This window comes from Orbicella faveolata, unplaced genomic scaffold (assembly GCF_042242905.1).
Source record: "Orbicella faveolata isolate gen_17 unplaced genomic scaffold, um_ofav_v1 contig_27, whole genome shotgun sequence".
In the NCBI taxonomy this organism is placed as follows: domain Eukaryota; kingdom Metazoa; phylum Cnidaria; class Anthozoa; order Scleractinia; family Merulinidae; genus Orbicella; species Orbicella faveolata.
Window position 1 is genome coordinate 8,285,807 of NW_028301555.1, and position 23,686 is coordinate 8,309,492.

The 23,686-nt window shown below is 40.7% G+C and overlaps 3 protein-coding genes and 1 long non-coding RNA gene across 4 annotated transcripts; 2 read left to right on the plus strand and 2 right to left on the minus strand.

Annotated features, from left to right (window-relative positions):
- Positions 1-547: 547 nt before the first annotated feature.
- LOC149107460 (uncharacterized) lies at positions 548-7,195 on the minus strand. The gene is made up of 2 exons (XR_016209469.1): positions 6,662-7,195; positions 548-3,261 (listed from the first exon to the last, which is right to left on the minus strand). It is a non-coding gene; the product is annotated as an uncharacterized LOC149107460 (long non-coding RNA).
- Positions 3,271-5,505, plus strand: LOC149107461 (NFX1-type zinc finger-containing protein 1-like). Its single transcript, XM_089296900.1, has 2 exons — positions 3,271-3,973; positions 4,611-5,505. The coding sequence occupies exons 1-2, from the start codon at positions 3,579-3,581 to the stop codon at positions 4,636-4,638; spliced, it is 423 nt and encodes a 140-aa protein (XP_089153026.1). The 5' UTR covers positions 3,271-3,578; the 3' UTR covers positions 4,639-5,505.
- Positions 7,196-7,601: 406 nt separating the features above from the next.
- Positions 7,602-23,272, minus strand: LOC110039851 (NFX1-type zinc finger-containing protein 1-like). Its single transcript, XM_089297144.1, has 6 exons — positions 22,763-23,272; positions 13,899-15,744; positions 10,896-13,503; positions 10,624-10,652; positions 9,718-9,991; positions 7,602-9,612 (listed from the first exon to the last, which is right to left on the minus strand). Exons 2-6 carry the CDS (start codon positions 15,742-15,744, stop codon positions 9,312-9,314), a joined length of 5,058 nt encoding a protein of 1,685 aa, XP_089153270.1. The 5' UTR covers positions 22,763-23,272; the 3' UTR covers positions 7,602-9,311.
- Positions 19,387-22,380, plus strand: LOC149107462 (uncharacterized). Its single transcript, XM_089296739.1, has one exon. It carries the CDS (start codon positions 19,810-19,812, stop codon positions 22,333-22,335), a length of 2,526 nt encoding a protein of 841 aa, XP_089152865.1. The 5' UTR covers positions 19,387-19,809; the 3' UTR covers positions 22,336-22,380.
- Positions 23,273-23,686: the final 414 nt, after the last annotated feature.

Sequence of the window (23,686 nt, forward strand, 5' to 3'; positions counted from 1 at the left end):
CTGTTCACTATCGTTTAAGCCTAATAGGATAAGATTTCTATCATCTCTTTTATAGTCTAATGGATGTCATTGCTTCTGTGAATAGCTTGTACGAGGTTCCAATTATTGACGTCGCCGTCCTTTGCGAAAATGCACATCTTAAGCATTTTGTTTTTGGCGACACGACGGGACCCGCGAAAGTTTCCCGCGTCCACTGCCGTTGCCGTCCTGGCCTTCCCGTCCTCGTATCTTAAGGTCCCTATTAGCATCTGTGGGCGCCGTAATCGAACTGTTTTAGCTAAAGATTTGCGAAAAGGTAATTCCCCTCCGGGTAGGGGTTGGGGTGATAAATTACTGGTGAGAATTGCAAGTAGAGGTGTACATAGTGTGCTTGCATCCATTTATTTGACTCTTTGTTGGGCAGCGATTAGCACAAGTGATGATTAATAATCTTCAAGATACTATCTTGACTTAGTTGAAAATTCTCCTAACTACAACTAAAAGAACTGTGTGGAAACAAGCAAGGAGAATTCATATTTCAAACAAGAGACTGAAAATGTCACAAAGGTTAATAGCTATACCTGAACCATAATTATTTTTTATTGTACAAAGAATTGCCATCCACAATAAAGTCGACGACTCAAATGCTGTATCACTTTACTTAACCCTTCTGAAATCAGGCAAAATTAATGTACAAATTCACAATATTCCTTCAGAATAGAACTTGGTAGTTAACAATATTGAGTATTGTTACTTGAACTTACTCTTTGAAATACTTGGTCACTGCAGTGGTTAAGCAAACTTTCAAGTAACTTAAATATCATACACCATTCAATCTATGAAAATTAAAGATAGTAAGCTTTTCAACTTACAAATATAAATCTATTGTTATAAGACCCTAGATATTTAAAACAGAACAGCCACAATAAGAGCATAACTCAGTAATAAGTCACGCTTTCTGACTGTTTTAGATACAAAAGAACACACAGGGTGCAAGTCAAGGTATACATGTAAAAAAATTGCAACCTTTCTGCGTCTTTTGTGCACCCCCCCCCCCCAAAAAAAAAAACAAAAACAAAAACAAAAACCAAAAACCAGGCAACCTAACCTTACTTCTTGCGTCTCACTAGCAAAGAGATAAAAATAACTACAAAGAAAACTCACATATTTTCTAATATTCTGGGCCAGGTTGTTCAAAGCCCGATTAAGCTAACCTAAGAAAAGCGTGGGTTGATTTCAGTTTTGCAACTTTTTGGTGCAGTTTCCAGGTTCTATTGCTTGTCCTTCAGTTTCGAGCTTGAGTAATCTTAACCAGTCAAAAACATCTATATACAAGATAAATTTATACTTTGGTTAACTTTTCATCCTGGATTAGGGTTAACCCACCTTCGAACAACCTGGCCCTGGAGTTTACAAGACAAACACTCATATCCTTCCCTCACTTCTGATTTTAAATCCTACAATTTAGACATCCTATGAATAGTCTCTCATTTTTTTCTCAGGGTTAGGTAGTGGGTGAGCATGTAAACATGTAACTCCTCCACAAGCTGGTTTTCATTCATGCTTGCATGCTCACCAACTTGAGTCGTTCTGAGAGAAAAATGAGGGATTTACAATATAATGCCCATGTACAAGTGCAGCAATTCACATTGAGCTCGCACAAAGCAGAAAATCTCTTTCACTCCTGGGTTTTGTGATACGTTTTTCGTTAAACCCAAGGGAAATATTGAATTATTTTTTGTATTGTTGTTTAATTTGGGAAGTATTCTCATTATTTGCTTACATACTTATTTCACAGGCAATCTAATTAATGGATTCAGCGATACAATGGCCTCTATAGAGTGTTTTCATGACAACATGACAGCCATTTTGGCATCTAAACACAATGAAACGGTGGTCATGTTGGTACCTCAAACCAATCCCATGGGAGTTGAATTATTTTCTTATAAAATGTTTTCTTTTGCTCCAGTGAATGCCCATGGCTGGTGGTCACGAGTGAAACTGCTCTATAGTACATGTAGAACTCTAATGTAATTGTAGGATGCTCATTTAGTTAAGTCTTTAGTTAAACAGGAATTACTAACTTATGGATCATAAGCAATGTTTTGTTTTCTAGCAGGTACACGTGGTGTCATAGGGTGCTCTCCATTCAACCAATAATTCCAAAAATTTCAAAATGGACAAATGGTGCAGAAATTGCCAGAAAATTTGAAATTGTTGAATTTCCAAAAAACCCAAAACATTCAACCGAAAACTATGGAAATGCCGGGAGGGAAACAGAAATTAGAAATTTCCAAAAATTTCTGTATACCTCGCAAGGTTGTCCTCTTTTCTGGAAATTTTGGAAAATCCTTTCCCATTTACCATTGGGAATTTCCAGAAATGCAAACCAGGATTTTTGATCAAATGGAAAGCACCTCTAAACAGGAGGTTTAACTGCAACATTCTCTCCTTTTATTATTATTGTTGACAATCAGTTTTCTCTCCTTTGAACAAAGTCAATGAAGCCTCTTATGAAAAATAATTTAATTGCGATGCAAAATTCAAAGGCAGGCATTTGGCATTACTGGTAGGTCTGTGTGGGTTTGTAAATTGGTAAATTCACAAAATTTTAGCCTAAGTGCAACAAGTAAAAATATACAGAAAGCCAACATATTAGTAATATTCACATTTGAAATACATACAGTATACATATATACCGGAACATAACGTCTTGCCAAATAACAAACATTCCACACAGGAAAATTTAAGGTGGCTCTGAAATATTTTCTAAAGCAAAACTTGATGACAACTGTTGTGACGATGACCAACAGCACACATTGCAACATTCAATTTATTTCTAAGAATAAAAATTCTAAACTTGGAATTAATTTGGTTACGGGCCACAATGTAAGTTGACATTTTTTCTAATTTAACAAAGGCAACAAATAAGGCTTCAGTCAGAGCCACCTTAAATTGCGCTACATGTATAATTACGATATATGCAGCAGTTATTGCTCGGTGCATTAAGTTGATGTAAGGAAAAATTATTCAGAGTAACAGTAATTTTTTTGTCTTTTTTTAAGTCTTGTTTAATCCATACCACATTATACAGTAAATAAAAAAGCAATTGTATTATTAGTAACATTGGAAGTTTCTGATCCATTGCAAAAAACATTTGCTCTCCAGTTAGACCATTCCACTGGAAACTATTGCAGCATTTTGACAGTATGTACATTTCAATTAATTATTTCTGTCGCTTTCCTTTTCTTGTTGCTGATGTCCTTCTTGGGCGCTATTTTCCTGTTAAAAGCATAGAAATTAACATTAATTAACATACTTTTAATAGATTACTTACAATAATGATTAGTTTCTGTACTGCATGTACACGTATTGTAAGCCATTCATTTCAGGTTTCAGTTGATTGGAATAAAGGTTGGAATAAAGGTTGCAACTCAGTCCATGACAAACTATCTTTCATTTGAATTTCATGCACTGTAAATTAAAAACCAGACCTCACCCTTAATATGCACATCATCAGAGTAAATTTTCTACAGCTTGAATCTCATGATTTCTTATGATCTAATACTGGATAAAAGACATCCAGTCAAATCTTAAATATGGAATCAATCTTCCGGAATCTCTCACGCCTGGCCGTCACGCCCTGTCTGCTAAAAGATATGCTTATCGCATGTTTGCAAAAGCAAACTACCTCAGTTGCAGATCTTTCAAGACACCTTGACATGACAATTATTCCTGTTTTTCTTTGCAGGCAAGCCTACCGCTTCCTCTCGCCAATAACGCCCGAAGAAAAGAAAGAGATCGTGTCTGCGATGAACCTGTCTCAAGGTCGTTGGTACAAATGCCCCCAGGGACATGTCTACACGATTGGCGGATGTGGACAAGCCATGCAGCGAAGCACGTGTCCTGAATGCAGGGTTGTGATTGGTGGAACAGAACACCGATTGACTGAAGGAAATATGCCGGCGTTTGAGATGAACAACACCAGAACGAGGTTTGGTCATGGCCAACAGAATTACGATAAACAGTGTTGGCGTTAATTGTAACAATTGATTAATTAAGGGAGCTATGCAATGGCACGAAATTTTCAACCATTTTGTGATGTACAAAATTACTTTTAATAGAGAAAACCTATAACAGTCTAAGGTAAAAACAGTAATTAATCGAGAGAAAACAAGCAAATCAACACAGGTTAAAACCGACAAACTTGGAAAAGCCAGGTTTTTCAAGATATGCCGTCAGTGTGCCAGCAAGCGGACGGCATGTCCTTTTCCATTATGAAACACTCGCAGATTTATAGTGACGAATGGAACACCATTTCCCCCAATTTCTGGAAAAGAGAACAACCTCGGGAACTATACCCAATTTTTTTGGAAAATTCCGTCCCGGGAATTACTGTTCCATTTTATTGTCATCCTGGAATTTCCTGAATTTTCGGTTGAATGGTTCACATTTCAGAAATTTTAAAACAATTCTTGACAGGAACTTTACAAGGAAATTTCCGTACCATTTGCCGCCGTTTCAAAAGTTTTGGATTTTTTTGTTATGACGTGTCAAGTTTGAATGAGCCCAGGATTCTGAAGTCTTAAACTGCGTCTTTAATGTAAGTTCGAATTGTCAATTTTTTTCAGCTGGTCAGGCAATGGAAACCTTGGATAAATACAGACAGTATTTGTATGTATAGAAATAGTAATAAATAACATCATCTATTCATCATATTAATATATTCAGATAAAGCGATAATGCGTTTATGTAAAGTAATATATATTCTAATACGGTAAGAATTTTTTTAGCAAGTAAACTGAGATTTAAAGAGTGGTTCGGTCCATAAAAAGCTGTGATTTAAATTATGGACTCTATACCAGTTGTGATCGATCCTAGAAAAACGAAAAGAGATTGTCCCAAGCATCTTAGATGTATGCAGTGTATTGAGTAGCATCTCCAGTTAATCGATAACTCAGTGAATGAAGTTAATTAGGGTAGCTGATTATTCCCTCTTACACTGCCATCATTTGTGTCCTAGCGTAAAATACTAGATTGTTTCCGGGATCACATTGTGAAACGAAACTCGTTGGTTGGGCTTTTAACTTTAGAGTTCGTACTGAATTTCTCTATTCTTGAGTTTTGTTACTGTAGGTTTTTTAATTGAGTGTCGTAAAATCAAACCCCAGGGTAGGACGCAGACAATCCAATGAACCAAAGAAAACTCGAAGCAAATACATGTAGCTGACGAGAAGCGCGGGAAAACGTGTGTGAGAGAGTCAAGATTGGTTTTGGTTTTACTTCTGATTGGATGCAAAAGTGGCGTGAGTTTCTTCTGAGGCCATCGTCTAGCGTTACCAGTTACTTTTCTGAGTAAAAATTGCTTTAAACAGGACCGCATTAACGACTTCGTGTTGTGTATAATGTAGTACATTAATGAGTTACTAGGTCTCCACTTTGCTGCATTACCATTTCTAATAAATTGATTGGTGTAGGAGTAAGGAATTAAATTACGGGGTAAATAAACAAGTATTACCGTATAAACTACTGGGTTATGTTTTCTCTCTTAAATTTGATGATTTTCAGTGTGTGTTCTCGCTGGTTACCCTTTATTCTTTCCCACAGGGTATCCCCTATATTCCCCATTCTTCCATTGTGGGTTCCCACAGGGTACCTCCTATTTCCCCCGCGTGCTTCCGCTGTGGATTCCCACAGGTCCCTGTACTTCCACTATGGTTCCACAGCCGGGGTACCCTCTATTTTGCCCCTTCTTCCCCTGTGAGTTCCCGCAGGGTACTTCGTGTTTTCCCTGTATTTCCACTGTGGGTTTCCCATGCGTTTACGTGACCATTTCACCGCAGGTTTGTCCATCTAACATTTCAAGCACAATTTGCTCCCTTTCTCCTGTGCATCCTCAAATGCATTGTTGCCATAGTGTAAGCATTACGTGGCTGCCCCGTTCATATGCTGCGGGTGCACCCCGGCGATCACCGTGGGTTGCCTGTAATTTCCCTATTTGTGTTCCCTCTGAGCTCGCTGCGAGTTCCATGTGAATATCGTTTTAGCTCCTATGACCATTTAGTCTCACAGCTTATTTAGAGCAAAAGTGCACGGAAATCGAACAAAATCAAATTTTGGCAAGATTGGAGAACTCAACTTCGCTCGTGTTTTGCACATGAATGCAAACAGGTTGTAGTTTTTCCCTTGGAAGATTTTTGCCCTTCGCAGAAAAACGACACTTTCGATTCAGTAACCTTCAGACTCAGTTTAGCGACTGAAAATCGACCATTTTCATTCGATTCACATGTCGCAACTGTTGAGCGCAGAAAAGTTGTATTGCAGAACTGTTCCTTGTCCAACAAAGCACAATTTCAAGAATACTGGCCTAATTATTTGGCGGGTAAAGAGGTCGGTAAACAAAACCAGAGCGTTCTCCAACGTTGAGTTAGTCGGTCGGTGAAAAGAATTGTCAAGGTCTTTTAAGTCATTTAAAATTTACTTTGGGCATATGATTTAGCATTCGTCAAAACATTATTCAAAATCGTCTACAAAAGACACAAAATCACACCAGCAGTAAAGTGCGTGACCAAAATTATTGTCACTTTACATGTTTCGCCACTGTACATCCTAATATTACTTCAGTTCGAAACGTCAGCATTTCGAAGCATCAGCAGGGTATAAATAACATAAAAATGTTTACCTTCTTCGGTATGTAATATCCTGAATCTTGAAAACTGATTCTTTCCCTGCATATTTTCAGCGGCGTTCGCGACGGTGCTCACATCCGAATTTGAAGACAAACGATAACTACCAAGTCCTTATCCATATATGCATCATTGTCTGTATCAGCAATCTGTGCTATTTGTGTCGTTTGCTTCAGCCAGTAGTAACCGCTAAAGCGTTATTTAATATGCGACTTTCGGGTTTCCATTTTGAAGACACTTGAAAGTCCCCCATGTTGACTCGACACGCGTATCCGAGGCAAGCGCGTGTCAAAACATTTTGTACATGGGGGAGAGGGTCGGGATTTCAGCAAAGTACAGTGTGCGAGGGAAATCAAAAATTGACTAGCAAAGCTGCTCAAAAACCATACCCTTTGGGATCGCACATACTTATGTCCCCCACCACGGGGACAGCAGACAGAAACCCTGTCTACACCAGAATGCCAACATTAGAGCGAACGGCAAATCTACAGTTAAACCTGTATTAGCCGGACCTTGCTAGAGGGTGGTAAAGGGGGAGTATAGATCACGTTTCACGGAAAGTACAGCAGCCCTTTCACAATTCACGAAAAATACAACATTGGCATTTCACGCTTCACGGAAAATACAAGAGAACGTTTTGGAAAATCACGGTTCACGGCGACTATGGAAATCACGATTCACGAGGGAAAAAAATGGCTATTTCACATTTCATAGGAAATAAAAAGGGCCGATCACGGGTCGCGAAAATACCCTTTACCACCCTCGTGCTAGTGTCCGCTTAACACGTTAAGGTGTCCGCTGTGTTAACAGGTTCCTTCTGCATTCGTCTTAAAAGGGTCGTATTAATATTCTTCAGTATTAAAAGACATTGAAATGCATTCTCGTGAATGGTGGATAACTCTGAAATACCGTATTTCCATAAGCAAATGACAAGTATTTCTGATCATAATTGCTTTATTAGATGATGTAAAGCGATTTGTATACGGTAATAGTATCTATATTGATCTAACTATGTGACACAATCAAACAGGATTCGGTAAAATTTAAGGACTATTAAAACGTGGACAAAAAACATAACACGATGAGAAGTCAAAGACTACTGTAAGGCTGATACAACGTAGTAACAACAGTGGAATCCCGTTAATCTGATCACCAACGGGTCACAAAAATTTGGTTGTATTAACGGGGTGGCCGTATTAAAGGGGTTGACTGACTGAGCTTTTGTTCGAACCAGAATAAAGTGGGCGTATTAATGAGGTGGCCGTAAGGCGGGGTTCCACTGTAATTAATAACACAGAAACTAGATAAAGAATCTCTTCAATTATACAAGTAAAATTTCCAGCTAGAAATTGAGTAAGGGACAGAAAGAGCCAAAAAGGCCAAAACGCCTAAAAGATTATAGGGGCGGATCCAGGAGTTTTCTTAGGAGGGGTGCACCACTAAGGAATGTCATAACTGACTGGTGAGGTAAACAAATTTTAAAAGTGAATACGAAGAAGAAGGCTTCCTCCCAGGGAGGGGCGCGTACCCCCTGCACCCTCCCCCTAGACCCGCCCCTGGATTAAGTAATGATGAGTAGTGACTTAGCGATCAACAGCCCACCGAGTGCATCATGCTTATACACCCTTCATTTCGTTGCCGTATTTCCTGTTGTGTTATGAATAACTTCTAGAGGTCTTTAAGCCTTAATTAAGCCTTGTTATCAGCATACAAATACTCCTTACCATGCAGTAACCATATAAGTTTCTTAAAACACTAATTGGATAAACTCGTTTTCAAAACTAGAAGGTGTCAATGGGGTTAAATGTCAACCGTCAAATGACCTAAAATTTAGCCGGCAACCGTCAAAACTGCCTATCTTTAACCGTCAACCGTCAAAGAGATCCGCCATTGACACCCTCATATAGAGCACATCAGTTCGCCTTTAATATCATGTCTAATTTCTTTATGATCGTCTTCTTTCTTTTTATTTTTTAATTATTACATATCTAAGAAAAAAAGTGCAATAATATCATTATTGGCCCCAAGGGTGATAAAATAAAAATACTCTTGATTATTAGTAAAATTCTACTAGTATACTAATGCGAATGCTGTAATCTGGTTGGCTGAACCATTGAACACTATCAGCCATTAGTGTACAGTGGCTGCAGGTCGTCTAGGAAATGGCGACGTTTTTTTCGTTTATCCAAAGTTTTAGAGGAACATTTTGATGCAAATGGATAATTAAATTCCTGAGAAGCCGAAATGAAGGACATTTTACGGTTTCTTGACGTAAAAAAGTTGAAATTATTGAACTAATGCGCGCGCGCACACAACTTCATTTTAAATGACAATTCAATCCGAGCGACCTCTTTCAGGCGCAAAGTTTAATAATATGTCAAGAAATAATTAGAAACCGTTATTTACAGCAAATTTTAGTAAGAATTCTACTAAAACAATTAGATTATTCGCTCTCGATTTCTATGAGGTGATAGTTGATGACGCCGAAGGCCGATTCAACTATCACCTCATAGAAATCTCGAGCTCATAATCTAATTGTTATTATGTTGAACTAGTTCTAGGCAATATCATTAAGAATTGTATTAAAATGCAAAAAAGACTCATGAAGGGAGAATATTTAAATTTGTTCCTCCAATCGAGAGCAACTTAAACGATTTCGTGTAAATTTTCATAATTTTGTAAGTTTGCCTGTTCAGACCAAGCTGCATGGTTTGCACCGTCCATCTCAGGAGCCAGCTCATTTCCTTCTTCCAGCCCATGATTTGCTCCACCAATCACAGCTCCGCATTCTGGACACGTGCTTCTTTCCATGGCACCGCCGCATTCACCTATGCAATAGATATGTCCCTTGGGACACTTGAACCAGTGACCTTTGGATAGACCAATCGCTGATACGATCTTCTTCTTTTCTTCTGGCGTCAACGGATTAAGGCTGGGGTAAGCTTTCCTGGATTTCAGAGAAAAATACGTTATTAATTTATTGCCATAAAATATACGGCCTCGCCAAACTGAAAAGCGTTAGGAGCATTTCTACCCAACTGTTAAAACGCACCTAATTGTTGCTATATTGTTCATCAGCTTCTCCAGTTCCTCGTCTACTATGCGCTTGCCGCTGAACAGGCCCTCCTGTACTGCAGTCATCACCTTGGAGGAAGGTTCGTCTACCTCTAGTGCCAAGCTCTTGATGTCGTGATTCAGCAAACAAATCTCGAGTTGGAGATTGAGTCTGGTGAATTCTGTGTTGATGTCTTGTAACTCTCTTTGTGTCACACTGCTAGATATGAAACGCCTTTCAAGGAAGTACAGTTCAATTTCAACTTGATGACCTGTTCAATTAAGATAAGTTTATCTATCAGTCTTGAAGTGTTCTAGTCCTTCCTATCATGCCAACAGTCGATAATTAATTAGAAGAACAGAGCCTCATTAACAAGAACTATTCATCTTGTATTGTGATGGGACCTGTTGGATTCGTGAATAAGGTATTTGTAATCATGAAAATGAAAGACTAAGAGATCACAATTAAGTATGTTTTGAGGCGCGTAATTAAAACAAAATGGTAATTTGTAAACGCTTTGTATTCTCTCAATGGAGCCCTTTAAAAAAGCTCAGATATGAATAGCACATCTTAAAAGATAAGCTAATAATTTCCAAGTTTGTTTTTCCAAATCCGTCCCATCTTTCTCAATCTTAAGTGGATACACGTCGCAATTTTGTTGCACGCTGAACGTTGCATGCACGTGTGTAGCATTGCGCAGAAAGAACGCTTGGGATATTTATCGTTGTGATTCACTGCGCTAGCTCTTTAGTTTAGTTTATTCCGATAATATTTCTCCGTGACTTTCAAGCACGGCTGACAGGTATAAACACGCTTGTAGAGCCACTGATGGTTAATTCAAGCAAACTGGTGTAAAGTTCATCAAACTATATTTTGACGATGATCTCTTCGCTGTTATCGTACCGTCTTCAGTGGTTAGGCAGCTTAAAGACCTTTAAACGTTTATTTATAGTGTCTTTACATGAATTAAAATGTAGACTTACTTTCCAAGTGAAACTCTTTGCAGATTTCCATTGGCAGTTACAAACGTTACTTAACGAAATGACTTCGTATTGAGGGAACCTGCTCAAAACCCTATGGCAATCCTCACGTTTCGTAAGCGTAAGTGTTTGAAACTCCGTCAACTCTTGCTGTTTTGTTTGGTATCATTTTAAAAAAAATGAGGTCACAAGTACCTGTCAAGATCAGACACAGCGAAGATATGCTTGCAGTCTGGCAGCCAGATGAAGCGGGCGTCTTCGTCTTCCTCTCCACCAAGGAAGATCTCGGTAATAGGATCACCATTGTATTGTTTTGTCCAGATAGCACAAATGCACTTCGCTTCGCACATCAACCCACGGCAAACGTGATAGCAGTCCATGATTTTGACGCAGGGCTCGTCACATCTGGGCCTGTCACAAATCTCGTGGCACTGCTTGTAGCACTTGTGATGCACACATTCCCACGGACATGGATAACGACAAGGAGTGCATGGCTCTCCACAAGTTTGATCACACTTGCTGTGGGTGCAACGATTTTCACACGCCTCGGAACATGGCGGGCATGGCATGCTGCACCGTTCTCTACAGCCATGAGAACAAAACAGCACACGTTTACATTTCTCTGTGCAGCCCTTGTGAATTCGACCCATTCGACACTCACCACAATGCCCAGAGCACTGGTGACCGCAATCTAAAGTGCCATCGCAAGGAACTGGACAATCTTTTGAAGTGGCCGCGCAAGCAATGGTGACTTCATGTCCACACGGCCAATCCGTTTTCTTTACGAGCTCCTTGCATTCAGTCGCGCACGGTTTTGTACAGTACTTTTGGCAGCGATGGCCACAGGACAGGATTTTATCGCACCTTTCTTTGCACTCAGCATCCTTAAGGTCAGCGCTGCACTTCATCTTTAAAATGTGACCACACCCTGGCAAAACCTTATCGACCATTTCCAAGCATCGAGTTATACAAGGCTCGCTACAAGGGTTCGAACACAAATGATCACAGCCTTTAATGGTTCTTCCGCAAGGCTCTCCACACGGGTAGTTCTTGTGCTTGGTGTCACGTGGATGACATAACTGTCTGCACGCATGGCCGCATTTCAGACGCACACCACATGGCTGCTGGCATCCCCCATCAGGAGCTTTTTCTCTGAAATCTTCTGCTGTTTCCGCAGTCATTTCGTCTTGGTGGATTTGACAGGAAAAGGGCAAGGCGTTTCCGATGTTACCACTTGCTTTCAAATCGGCTACAATCTTACTCCAGATGTCGCTGTGCTCTGAGAGAAGATCAAAGTTTCCAATGCAGTAGAAGCCTTTCTTGGCACGCGAAAGCGCCACACATGCGCGGTTTTCAACCTTGATGAAGCCCACTTTTTCGTCTTTGTTGCTGCGCACGAGTGAAAGAAGAATGATGTCACTTTCTTCGCCTTGAAAGTTGTCCACGGTCGTAAGGCGTACGTGTTCCAGTTCTTCACTTTTAGTCGCTTGGAGACAGTTTCTAATGGCAAACATCTGTCCAGTGTAGGTCGTCAGGAGAGTGATTTGATTGGACGAGTATCCTTGTTGTAGTAAGTAGCGACACAGCGCAACTAGAAACTGAGCCTCGTGCTCGTTTACATGGCTGTGCGTCTCATCACAGGATTCTTCCAAATGGCTGTGGCTGATGAAGAACATGTTCTTCTTCATTCCTTTGATGTCTTCGTATTTCTCCACTGACTCATGATTTTCCAGATCGTCGTAGATGTGCTTCATCAAGGCAGCAATCTCAGGCCTCATGCGATGTTGAACGGATAGCCTCTCACACTGAATTCCAACATTCACCATTCTCTCGAACAGCGACACATCCAGTTTGTACTTCGTAGCTAATTCATAGACAGCAGGAGTAGGCCTTAGTTGCAGGTGATCACCAATCAATATTAAGTGCTGACAGCCTTTCGTCAATGACGTAATAATGTGAGCCTCCAGTACCTCAGCAGCCTCTTCAACTAGAATGATTTTGGGGCAAATCTTTTGGAGAATTGTGCGGTATCTGCCGGCGCACGTGGTTGTCATGCCAATGACACGTGCCTTTTGAAGAACCCTGTACTCTTCCATCGTGGTTACTTCCTTATCACGGGCTAAAGCCTCTTCAAACTCCACCTGGCAAATTTGCAACTGCTGCCTTTGGTCGTTGACCAATCTCTGCCGCCATAATCTGTATAACCTCCAACGGTCCTCACTCGGCAAACGGTAGATATCACGAACTCCTCTTTCTTCGTTATCAGACATCGCTTGTTCGCTAATCAAATTTTGTCTCACCTTTCCGGAGTTCGTAGCATCTTTCCACGAGAGCACAGCTAGTCCCATACGCACGGCGTTGTCATCTTTGTCCAAAACCCCTCTGTTGTCAAAACTGAATCCTCGCGCCTCAAACTCCATTTGGAAGTCATCTCTTTCATGATGCTTTTTCACATCTTTCGAGTGGGAACTTTGCGAGCTTTCCTTCTTTTGTACGTAGAGCCACTTTAGAAGCTCTTCATCAACCGATCCATTCCAAGGGTTTCTTGTAAATTGAGCATAATGCCGGCGTCGAATATACCTGTGTTGGGAAAAGACATCCATCGACAAAATGCTTGATCTTGAGGCTTCTAACAAGAGTGAAGAACGCCGATATGATTCTTTCTCATAACGAATATCTCTCTTAGCTGCGTTTCTTGCCTTGCGGATCGTCATATCAGGCTGGCATGGTTGGCGACGAATTGACACCAGAGAATGGCTCTTCAATTTTTCACTTTTGCTGCGGCCGCCAACGCGAACTATACCTGTCAATTAATAAACGACCGTCAAGTTATTATTTCCTTACTTTATGCTTCCAATCCCCAGCTTATGCTCACATATCACTTTTTTGGTCAAAACCGAGCCACCAAAATCATTAGTTTTGTTTGTTTCCTCTCTTTCCATATTTCCCGTTGTTTATTTGCATGTAGCCTGCTGCTCAATGCGCATCTTTTTGAGGTTTAACGACAAAGTCAGAACCTCTAGAAATACTTAGAAATAGTTTCGTTCGCGGTACACCGAATATCTTGTACAGTTATCTGAACAGTGATGAGTCACCTTTATTTATCTATCTGTCAATCTATGCATGTGTGTCTTTCTAGATCACCTGTAATCTCTTACGTGAAAAATATAACATATATAAAGCGCTGAGTAAACTCACCGTGCATTGGAAGAAGACCTTCCAGGAACTGATCCAAAGCGTGATTCGTGTAAGACACCATCAAGATTGGAGATCTTTCACCGCGGTTTTGCCAAAAAGAGGTGTTCTGCAAGAGAGCTTGAGCTATCTTCAAACCAACGTACGTTTTCCCTGTTCCCGGCGGTCCTTGGATCACAGCGAACTCTTTGGTCAGCGCCAGTTTAAACGCGCGCATCTGAGACTCATTGAAACCGAGGCTTTTTCTGTCTGGCCAATTAAAGATCTCTTGAGGCACTTCGACGTCCATAGCAACATCCAGGCTGTTCGACGATTCGTTAACGGCTGACAGCTGTTCTTGCTGTGAGCTGGACGTTGGGCTCATCTTCATGGACTTCTTCGAATTCACGGTATCGGAATGACGTCTTTGAGAAGACATTGAAGGCTCTTTCTTTGTAAGAACGCCTGTGAAATTAAACAGAACTTCTTTGTCTTCTCTTTGTCTTTGTACTTGATACGCTGGAGGTCCAACTTCCCGACAGCATTCCACAATATGCTTCTGGAAAGGGAATTCTTCAGGTTTTATTTCCTTCAACGCCCCCAACACGTGTCTGTACGCTTCAAAATAAGCAGGCGACTCTATCATGACAAACCTTTCTTTCCATGTGACAAAAATATTTATTTCCTCTTTCGTGACGTTTTCAAAACGCACATCCAATTCACCAACACTTAGCCCCTCGGCACGTCGATTTTCCACCGTTGCGAAGACAAGTAGTGTGTTGAAGTCATCTGAAGAAAGGCAAACCAACGAACCGAACTTGAGTCGTTTGGACCTTTCCCAGTTTACTCGTTTTACCCTTGGATGAGACGGGTTGAACCTGATTCTGTAAACCTGGCCTTTCCTGTTGCATACGGGATGCAGGACTGTGACGTCACTGTACACAGAGACATCATCCGCGCGTTTAACTTTCTTGGTAGGACTCGTTTCCAAGGAGTTGTTTTCTCTTGTTAGCTGTTTGATGCCATCGCGTAGGTGCATTACGAAGTCTTCTTTTAGAAGGCGAAACTGCACGTCAAGATAATGATCCAGGTCCTTAAACTTTCTGTCTACGATGTTTTCGCGCAGAAAAGGCTTGAAACAAAGGTCTGCTGCTTGCGGAATGACGCTGAGCTCTCTGAAGTTCTGCGGAGGCTCCGCCCCTGATTGTTGATCATACGCAGACTTTGCCCGCCGAATCACTTCATGTTTCAACTCCTTGACTTGCTGAAGCTTCTTCTCAAGTTCGCAGGCGTCCTTGATGAGATTCTCCTCTTTTAGCTCATCCAACGAGTTACTTAGTTCGGGAAGCGGCAGCCCGTACAATATTTTCTCACCGAGCCGTTGAATCAACGCAAGAGAAATTTCAGCCAGATCGTTTAGCACAGTGACACGATCGCTTTCGTCTTTCCAGTATTCTGAAAAAGGCATCTTTTTGACAAACGTGGAAAGAACGGGCCCTGTTATGAAATTCTCCGCTGCCGGAGAGCGTAGTAACTTCTCCGCGTTTCCGGTCGTTAAGCTGTTCGCCGAGCACAAAAGACGAAAAGCAGAAATTACCAACTTCAACAAATCTGGTCTGATTTCTTCTGAAGTTAAGAGGGCTTCAAATCTTTCGGCTTTCTGAACCAGTCCTAGAATTCCCGTCTCTGGAACAGCTTCTCTACAGATGTTTTCCAGTTCTTTAAACCCAATGGGCCGAGTCGTTTTGTCTGTTCCTTCTCCATTTCCCGTTCTTCTCCGTTTTACGTCATCGAACCTAGGCACATCCTCGGACTTGCGTTTCCGACCCCAAGCTGAGTCCTTCCCTAACTTTCGGGAGTCACGTGACATCTGTGAAAAATATCAAAAACATTAGGGTGACATGGTTGTGTAGCCATTCAGAATAACTGAGCAAAAGTGGGGTGTGGTGGGACAGGTTGCTAACCTGTAAAGAAGGACCACAAAATAAGTTTGATGGTAAAAAATACCTTATTTATGTATGTAAAAGAAATGTATACGTAATTGGCCACTCCCCATTGGGGCTTTTCAGGACCAATGTAAATGAACAATTTATCGTACACATCTGTGCTAATTGGGATATTCAAATGACGGAACTAAAGCATTGAGACAAAATTCAACACAGTTTTGTCATTTTGAAGGGAAGTTTTCTGCTAAAAAGAACAAAATTTAAGATAGAAAAGAGAAGAACTTAGGATTAATTTTATGAAAATTTGATCATATTAAATCATAAACATCTCATTTTGTGAGCGCCGTTTGTTTATGTTAATCCAAAACGCTAATTCTGCCAAACTTATGTTTCCATTTTCCGCAATTTCCTAATATATATGGGTTATTGACCAAGTGTGAGGTCAAGATGGCTGGATACTGGCCAAGCTCTTTTTTTGCGAGTTTATGGACCTCGACTCCGTCTCGGTCCATAAACTCGCAATAAAAAGAAGGAGGCCAATATCCAGCCATCTTGACCGAACAAGCTTGGTCAATAAAGGATTTATTATATGGCTTTCGGGGAAATATTTCTTGCGGGACACGGCAGGTAGTCCCGAGCGGGCAAGATAGCTCCATCTTGCCCGCTCGGGTAGCCAATCACAGCGCAGGATTTGATTCATCTTGCCCGCTCGCGGAGCTAGCCATACAATAAATTCAGGTAAAGGAACTGAAAAAGCAAGCAATGGACGAAATGTTTGGCAAGCTCAAAAGTCCAGTGATTTGCCAAGACCTATATTTGCCCCCTCACTTCGTTTGAAACCTATTTCAAAAAAAAAAAAAAGCTGAAAACTCGGCGAACGAAATTTGGTCATATTCAGACGAAATTTTTACTTTCAGTAGTCATGTGTATGATTATTAAAACCTGGAAAAATCCATATTAAGTAACTGTTATGTCTCTTACAACTGGGTCAAAGGCTGATGGTTTAGGAGGGAACTGAAGTCCTTCAGGTTTCGCCTTATGTTTAGTTTACTGACTGTGGTTAACTGAACATGTGAATGCAGATTTTCGTGCTTTAAAATGATTACCAGCCGCTGTTCAGGAAAGGAGCCCGCGCTAGTACACCGGACTCGAGAGACCAGCGAAAATCGAGCCTAACGATGGGAACAGGGAGTTTTTCATTATTACGGTGGAACCCCGCCTTACGACCACCCCGTTAATACGACCACCTCGTTATTACGGCCACTTTATTCTGACCCCCAAAAAGCTCAGTCACTCATTTCTTATTTAAAGAACCCCTTTAACACGACAACCCCATTAATGCGACCAATTTTCCATGGCCCGAATGTGGTCGTATTAACGAGGTTCCACTGTATTTCTTCGGGTAGTGCACATTAAAAGATACTTTGACAGCTGAAAAGGGGCGTTTCTTCATGAACACCCTTAGGGCCTGATTACATGGCGAATTTCAGCCGGCTTCTGAAACAAATTCTCATGAAATCAAATTGGCGATTACATGAAGAGGGATTCAGCCCGGACCGCAATCCAGCCCGGGCAAACAGACTGAAAAGTCTGAAAAAATCCCATGTAATCGAAACGGAATTTCAGCCCGGGCTGAAAAGCAGGAAATAAGATGGCTGCCGCTAAGAAGTAGAAGCGATCTCAATGGAATAAGGGCGATAAAATAGAGAATCTCTCTAATTTCAAAGCTTAGATGGAATATAAGAACATCGAGACAAGGTTAAACAGCACGTGACTGTCAGGGAAGGCATGAACTCGGCAAGCTTGAGGACATATTTTCTTTCTATAAAAGTACGTCTTTCTGGCTGAGAGACAGGTTTCGTTTCAGTTCCATCATCATTGTAGGGTGTTACTATCCCAAAAAGTTAAAAATTGAGCGCCAATAAAAGGTCAAACCACGAGAGAAGTAATGCGCCTATTTTCACGATTCATGTTCTCGGCGCCATTTTGATTCTCTGGAGACTTTTCGCACACAATTTCATATTTGGCGCGGAGGCTAATATTTCAGCCCGGGCTGAAATTCGTTATGTAATCGCAACATAATTTCAGCCCCCCTAGCCTGCTGAAATTTCAGCCCGGGCAGAAATTCGCCATGTAATCAGGCTCTTAGTGAGACCAGAATCCTTGATTTATACCTCTGAGCGAGATGACGAGCGTCCCTGTCCTTTTCATAGTATAGGAGTCCTCCCAGGGTAATTATCAACAAGCATAAATTACACATGAAATCTTTCGCTATATTTCCTAAATACCAAAATCGTCGATTCATTGTAAGATTTCTTCTTGTACTTGCAATGACTTAACAGTGTAAAACATTCAGCTACATTCACAGCCAGAGCAGCCCACAACACTGGATTAAACGCAGAATGCTAAATCTTGTTTTGTCTGCCAAATATAATATAGATTAGCCGTGAAAACAGTTCTTTTTAGAAGGAGGCATGACACACTGAGCTCTACAGGTCACTAGATATTCAGTGAAGTGAGGCTAACTTGACGGGTTCTTCAAAAACAAGACGAGCGACCGAAACACAAGGCTAGAAAGTGTGGCAAGATTTGCTTAAATTGGTAGACAAAGAATACAGGTACGGTCTGGGTTGCTTTTCGGCTTTACCCAGTCTTGGGTTCACAAGGGAAAAACATAGCCTTAATTCATAGATAAAAGATAGTTTACAGGAAGAAGTTACTCTTTTTACCAGTTGCACAGTAACATACCAAAAGCCTTTATGTAAAGATCATATCATGTTAAATTTCAAAATAAGCTCATTTCTATAACCTAGAAGGGAATGTAAACGATCGCGCCGGCGAGCGTTCTCGATGATATAACATCCAACCGTTCAATATCCAAAACGAAATACCACAGGCAAAGTTCCTCAAGTGTACAAGTGATTACTATAATCTCACTGGTAAAATCCATGTAAGGCCCAGTTCAGACGCCGAACTTTTCATGAGCCGAACTTAATTTGAATTTGGACCGACCCAAATTATCAAAAGTACACCTGTTGATTCAGACGTCGAACTTAATTCGCCGAACTTTATTTAGTTTAAACCAAAACACATCGAAATGTCAGCGATTTTCAGGCAAAGTAAAAACTGCTTGTAAAATACGTTATAATAATTTATACATTAGGTTCGGCTCATGAAAAGTTCGACGTCTGAATCAAAGCCGTTCCAAAGCCGAAATTCCCGGCTGAGCTAGGCGGGAAGAACGGCTGGGCCGTTCCAAATTCAAATAGCCGTTCTTAAATGATTCAGACGCCGAACTTTTCATGTACTTAATTCAATGTATTTAGTTCGGCTCATGAAAAGTTCGGCGTCTGAACTGGGCCTAAGAAAATAGCCCCCGTTGCCCTTTCAGCTGGAAAAAAGGCTTGAAAAATTAAAATTACCCTGTTGGCGGAAGAGAGCATGAAAGATCATGAAAGGCCGTGTTTCATCAGTTTGATTTGGGAAGAACATATATAGTCGGCATTAAATTTGTGATGCCCTTCTCTAACTGTTGTTTGAGAGTGGCGGTAGATTTTTAATCATTGCGATATTTTTAGACAGTGCTCCGTCCTGCTACGTGATAGAGTACCATTCAACAGTCTGCAATAGTTTTAAGAGGGAAATAACAAAGAAATTGACTAGCAAGTCATTTAGACTGACGACTATACTATCCCTCAACATTTTCTCAGCTTGAGAAAAAAGTTTTTTACGCCTTTAAAGCAGAAAAATGACCTTAACAAGAAACACAACTTCATTCGGATCGAAATCCAAGGCCCTGCATTGGCTAATCCATACAACCAATGGTGAACCTTTATTTTCGATCCTAACAACAGATATAAAAGCAGTAGAAGCGTGCATCTGCCACGGAATGTTATCAGTTATCACTGCCATTCCTAAGACACTTAACATAGAAACAACTGAAGAGTTCCGCTAAAGGAACGAAACTGCAGTCTTGTTTGAGATAGAACATGAACCAAACACTAAATGAAGACGGCTTCTTGTCAAGCCCATCTACATCAGACCAAAACGGACAAGAACCGTCCGAGGAATGGCTGTTAGCATCAGATGGCGAATTTAAAAGTGGCCAACGGTCGCCTCTCCGAAAGCGCCGCCACACAGAAGGTAGGAAGGAAAACATCCCTCAGAAAAGATTTCGCCTGAACAATCGCTACAGCGCCCCATCTCTGGAGAGGAAAGTTGAAAAATCCAAAGCGTCCATAGAGAAACTGGAAGCACACAGAACAAAGAAAACGTGCCCAAAAGATCTGCGCTACAACGTAAGAGTGAACATAGTGCCGGATGATGACTTCAAAAGTGACATCAAGCATATCCGGAGAGAAGCAGAACAAAAACTTATCGGAGCGCTCACACGTTACCACTACAGACGCGTGGAAAGCAACAAGATCAAGCTCAGTAAAGTTGAGCATAGACCGAACACTACCAGAGAGAAGAAAACGAACAATCCTGATCTAGTTAAGAACAGGCCACGTCCAGAAAGGCCAACTCGCACTGAGAATGTAATAGCTTTAGCCACCGAACTGACAGACAAAATCAAGAAAGTGGAAGAAATGATGAAAGCTTTAGACAATAAAAAGAGTGAATCTTATCCCTGTGTATTTTCTGACTGTTCAGGAAAAGGGAGGGAGAAAGAAAAGCGCAAAATCGTAAACAATAAACACCGAGAACGTAAAAGCAACAAGAGATTAAACATTAGAAGAAAAAACACTGAGTTGAACCAGAGGTACATAAAAAACCTCTCAAATTGCAAAATTTCAACTCACGAGACAAATTTACTATCAAGGGGTCTGAAATTTATCCAAACACCGATTCCAGATAAGAATCGCGTCAGGCAACAACTGCTTCTAGACTTCAAACATTTCGCGAGACGAATGCGTCTCCGATACATTTTTAACAACAAAGATAGTGAACAGCACCCCTTCCACGTTAAATCGAACTGGGAACCTCCAGTTCAACCATCAGTTGCACTTGAAACATATTTAGAAGAAATTAAAGTACAACTCGCTGAGATCGAGATTACTAAGCCACGAAATAACCTGCCTTACCAAGAACGTATAGCACTGAAAGATTTGAAATCTAACACAGAAATAGTTATCAAAAAGGCAGACAAAGGATCCACAACGGTCATTATGAACAAACAAGATAAGATAACAGAGGGCCAAACTCAACTTGATGATAGAAAGAACTACATGCCCCTAGAAACACCAATGGTGAAGGAGACCTCACAAAAGGTCAAAGATTTAATTAATGAACTCCATTTAGGAAGTCACATAGACGCAAAGACCAAAGAATGGCTTTCTCAAACACCTAACCCACCGCGCATACCAGTGTTTTACACACTAACAAAGATTCACAAACCGACTCTTACTGGAAGACCAATAATTTCGGGCTGTGAAGGTCCGACAGAACGTATATCATCATTTATAGACCACATCCTCCAGCCTATTGCCAAAGCGCAAAAATCGTACCTCAAAGATACCACAGATTTCATTAACTTTATAGAAAGGACAAAAGTCCAACAAAATACGATTCTAGTTTCAATGGATGTTACCAGCCTGTACACCAATATCCCCCAAGAGGAAGGGATAAACACTGTATGCATAGCATACGAAGACTTCTATAAGAACAACACTCCCATTCCTACAAATTCACTCCACAACATGCTTAGACTTATACCTCAGGAGAACTCCTTCCATTTCAACGGAAGGAACTATCTCCAAACCCATGGTACCGCAATGGGGACAAAAATGGCAGTTGCTTTCGCGAACATTTTTATGTCCGCAGTAGAATCTAAAATTATCGGTAAAAGCAAGATAAAACCCATTGAGTGGAAGAGATACATAGATGACGTGTTTTCGTTGTGGAACACAAACAGAGAGGAAATAGATCAGTTTATTTCAGAAGCAAACAGGCACCATCCTACCATTAAATTCACGGCTGAAATATCAGAGAAGGAAATAAATTTCCTAGACACTACTGTCTTCAAAGGCGAGAGATTTAACAAAGATTCAATCTTTGATATCTGCACACACTTCAAGCCGACTGAGAAATTTCAATACACGCATTTCTCTTCCTGTCACGCTCCAGGTGTGAAAAAAGGTTTTATAAAAGGTGAAGCACTTAGGCTTCTGAGAACAAACTCTTCAAAAACAAGTTTTGAAGAAAAGATCAAAAATTTCAGATCAAATTTGCGTGTTCGAGGCTATCCAGAGAAACTGGTCAACAAAGTCCTCGCAGAAATCGAATTTAAAAACAGGAAGTCGGCACTACAACAGAAACCAAAATTGCAAAAGAGATTATTGCCTTTTGTCACACAATATAATCCATCAGTGCCCAATCTTAAAAGCATTTTAATGAGCAAATGGCATTTAATCCAAGATCAACCTCTGCTTAGAGAAATATACAGAGACCCTCCTTTCATCTCCTACAGGAGAGGAAAATCTCTGAAAGACATACTTGTTAGAGCTAAACTCTAAAGGTCACAGACCGTTTATCACGAAACAGTGGGAGTCGTGCTAGGCCTGTCTATCATTTTTTAAATCATTGCGCTACTAAATCTTCTCAGTGGTTTCTTTTATAATAGATAGTCTAACACAGTAAGTTTCGCGTCGTAACTCAGTCGACTGGCAAGACTAGCGAGTCTAATCATTAGTGGCGAGTTAATACACAACGCTCAAAATTCAGTCAACATTTTTTCTCGTTGTTCCAATCGTTACGTCTGTGACACTTTGCGAAACGATAGCTGTATAGAATCAAGGCAGTATAGAATCATGTGGTATGTCACTAGGCAGTGTTTCGACTTCATGCACCTTGCAGTTGTCTCGCAATAATCGAATAATCCTATCTTTGTAATGCAAGTACTTAGTAGGAGATCCTAAAGAGAAAAGTATTTGAGCAACTTACCTTTAAACCCCTCTAGGCGATTTGTCGACACATTTCTCGGTAATTATCAGAGCAGCAATTATACATGAAATACGTGTTTCTGTGTAAAAAATTATTGCATTTAAAAGGGCATTCGCAATTCCAGGAAAGTGTGTTTTCCTTTCTCAGTTCTCAGAAACCTCCCCGTTTTTATGCCATCTAATCAATCACCCATGTCATTGTCATTGGTCCGTTATATTTAGCCGTCAGTTCTCAGAAACACAGTCAAAAACCCTCTTCTTCCGGTTAAGGGCAGCTGACATCTTTCCGAGTAAACGGAACCGATGAATCTGTCCCTTAAATTTGGTTTACATGCTTACATTTCGAGTTCTCCCAAACTTTCACGAGCGTCTCTATAACTCGATTGAAACACGGAGAATATGTTTTCTATTTCTCCTAGAAAATACCGCGAAGAAAAAAAGAAAAACAACTTGTTCACTTCGATCATCATTACGCCATCATTACGTCAGACTTGTGTTTCTGTCCAGTTCTAGAAACAAGATTTTTAACCAATCGGCGGGCGTATTTTCTTTGGGCTATTTTCTAAAACGAAGGACGTCAATGCTCCTTCCGGTCAGAATTTGACTTCTCATATAAATCCCCGTTGTTAATATTAGGCACCTTAAGATACCAGCACGGGACGAGCTAGGACGGCTACCGGAAGTAAATTGACTCAACCGGGCATGCGCACGAGAACTCTCGGCTAACCTCTCTACCGTCCTCATCTCGTCGAGGACGCCATTTCGCCCGACTAGCCGTTGTATCGAAGACGTGAGTATTTTGCACTTGTTTTGCCCCGATAACTGTTCCAATCGCCTTTATTTTCAGTTATATTGATAGATATGTTTATAGCGTTCACAGTTTTCGTGATTGTAGCGTAGAATACTACGCTGAGATACGAAAATG

Coding starts and splice junctions, on each gene's coding strand:
- LOC110039851 (XM_089297144.1), bottom strand. CDS start 15,744: ATGTCACGTGACTCCCGAAAGTTAGGGAAGGACTCAGCTTGGGGTCGG. Junction 10,653..10,895: donor GCTGTGTCTGATCTTGACAG/GTACTTGTGACC, acceptor AAACGTTTAAAG/GTCTTTAAGCTGCCTAACCA. Junction 9,992..10,623: donor CTGCCTAACCACTGAAGACG/GTACGATAACAG, acceptor TTAATTGAACAG/GTCATCAAGTTGAAATTGAA.
- LOC149107462 (XM_089296739.1), top strand. CDS start 19,810: ATGAACCAAACACTAAATGAAGACGGCTTCTTGTCAAGCCCATCTACA.
- LOC149107461 (XM_089296900.1), top strand. CDS start 3,579: ATGGAATCAATCTTCCGGAATCTCTCACGCCTGGCCGTCACGCCCTGT. Junction 3,974..4,610: donor ATGAACAACACCAGAACGAG/GTTTGGTCATGG, acceptor AATTTTTTTCAG/CTGGTCAGGCAATGGAAACC.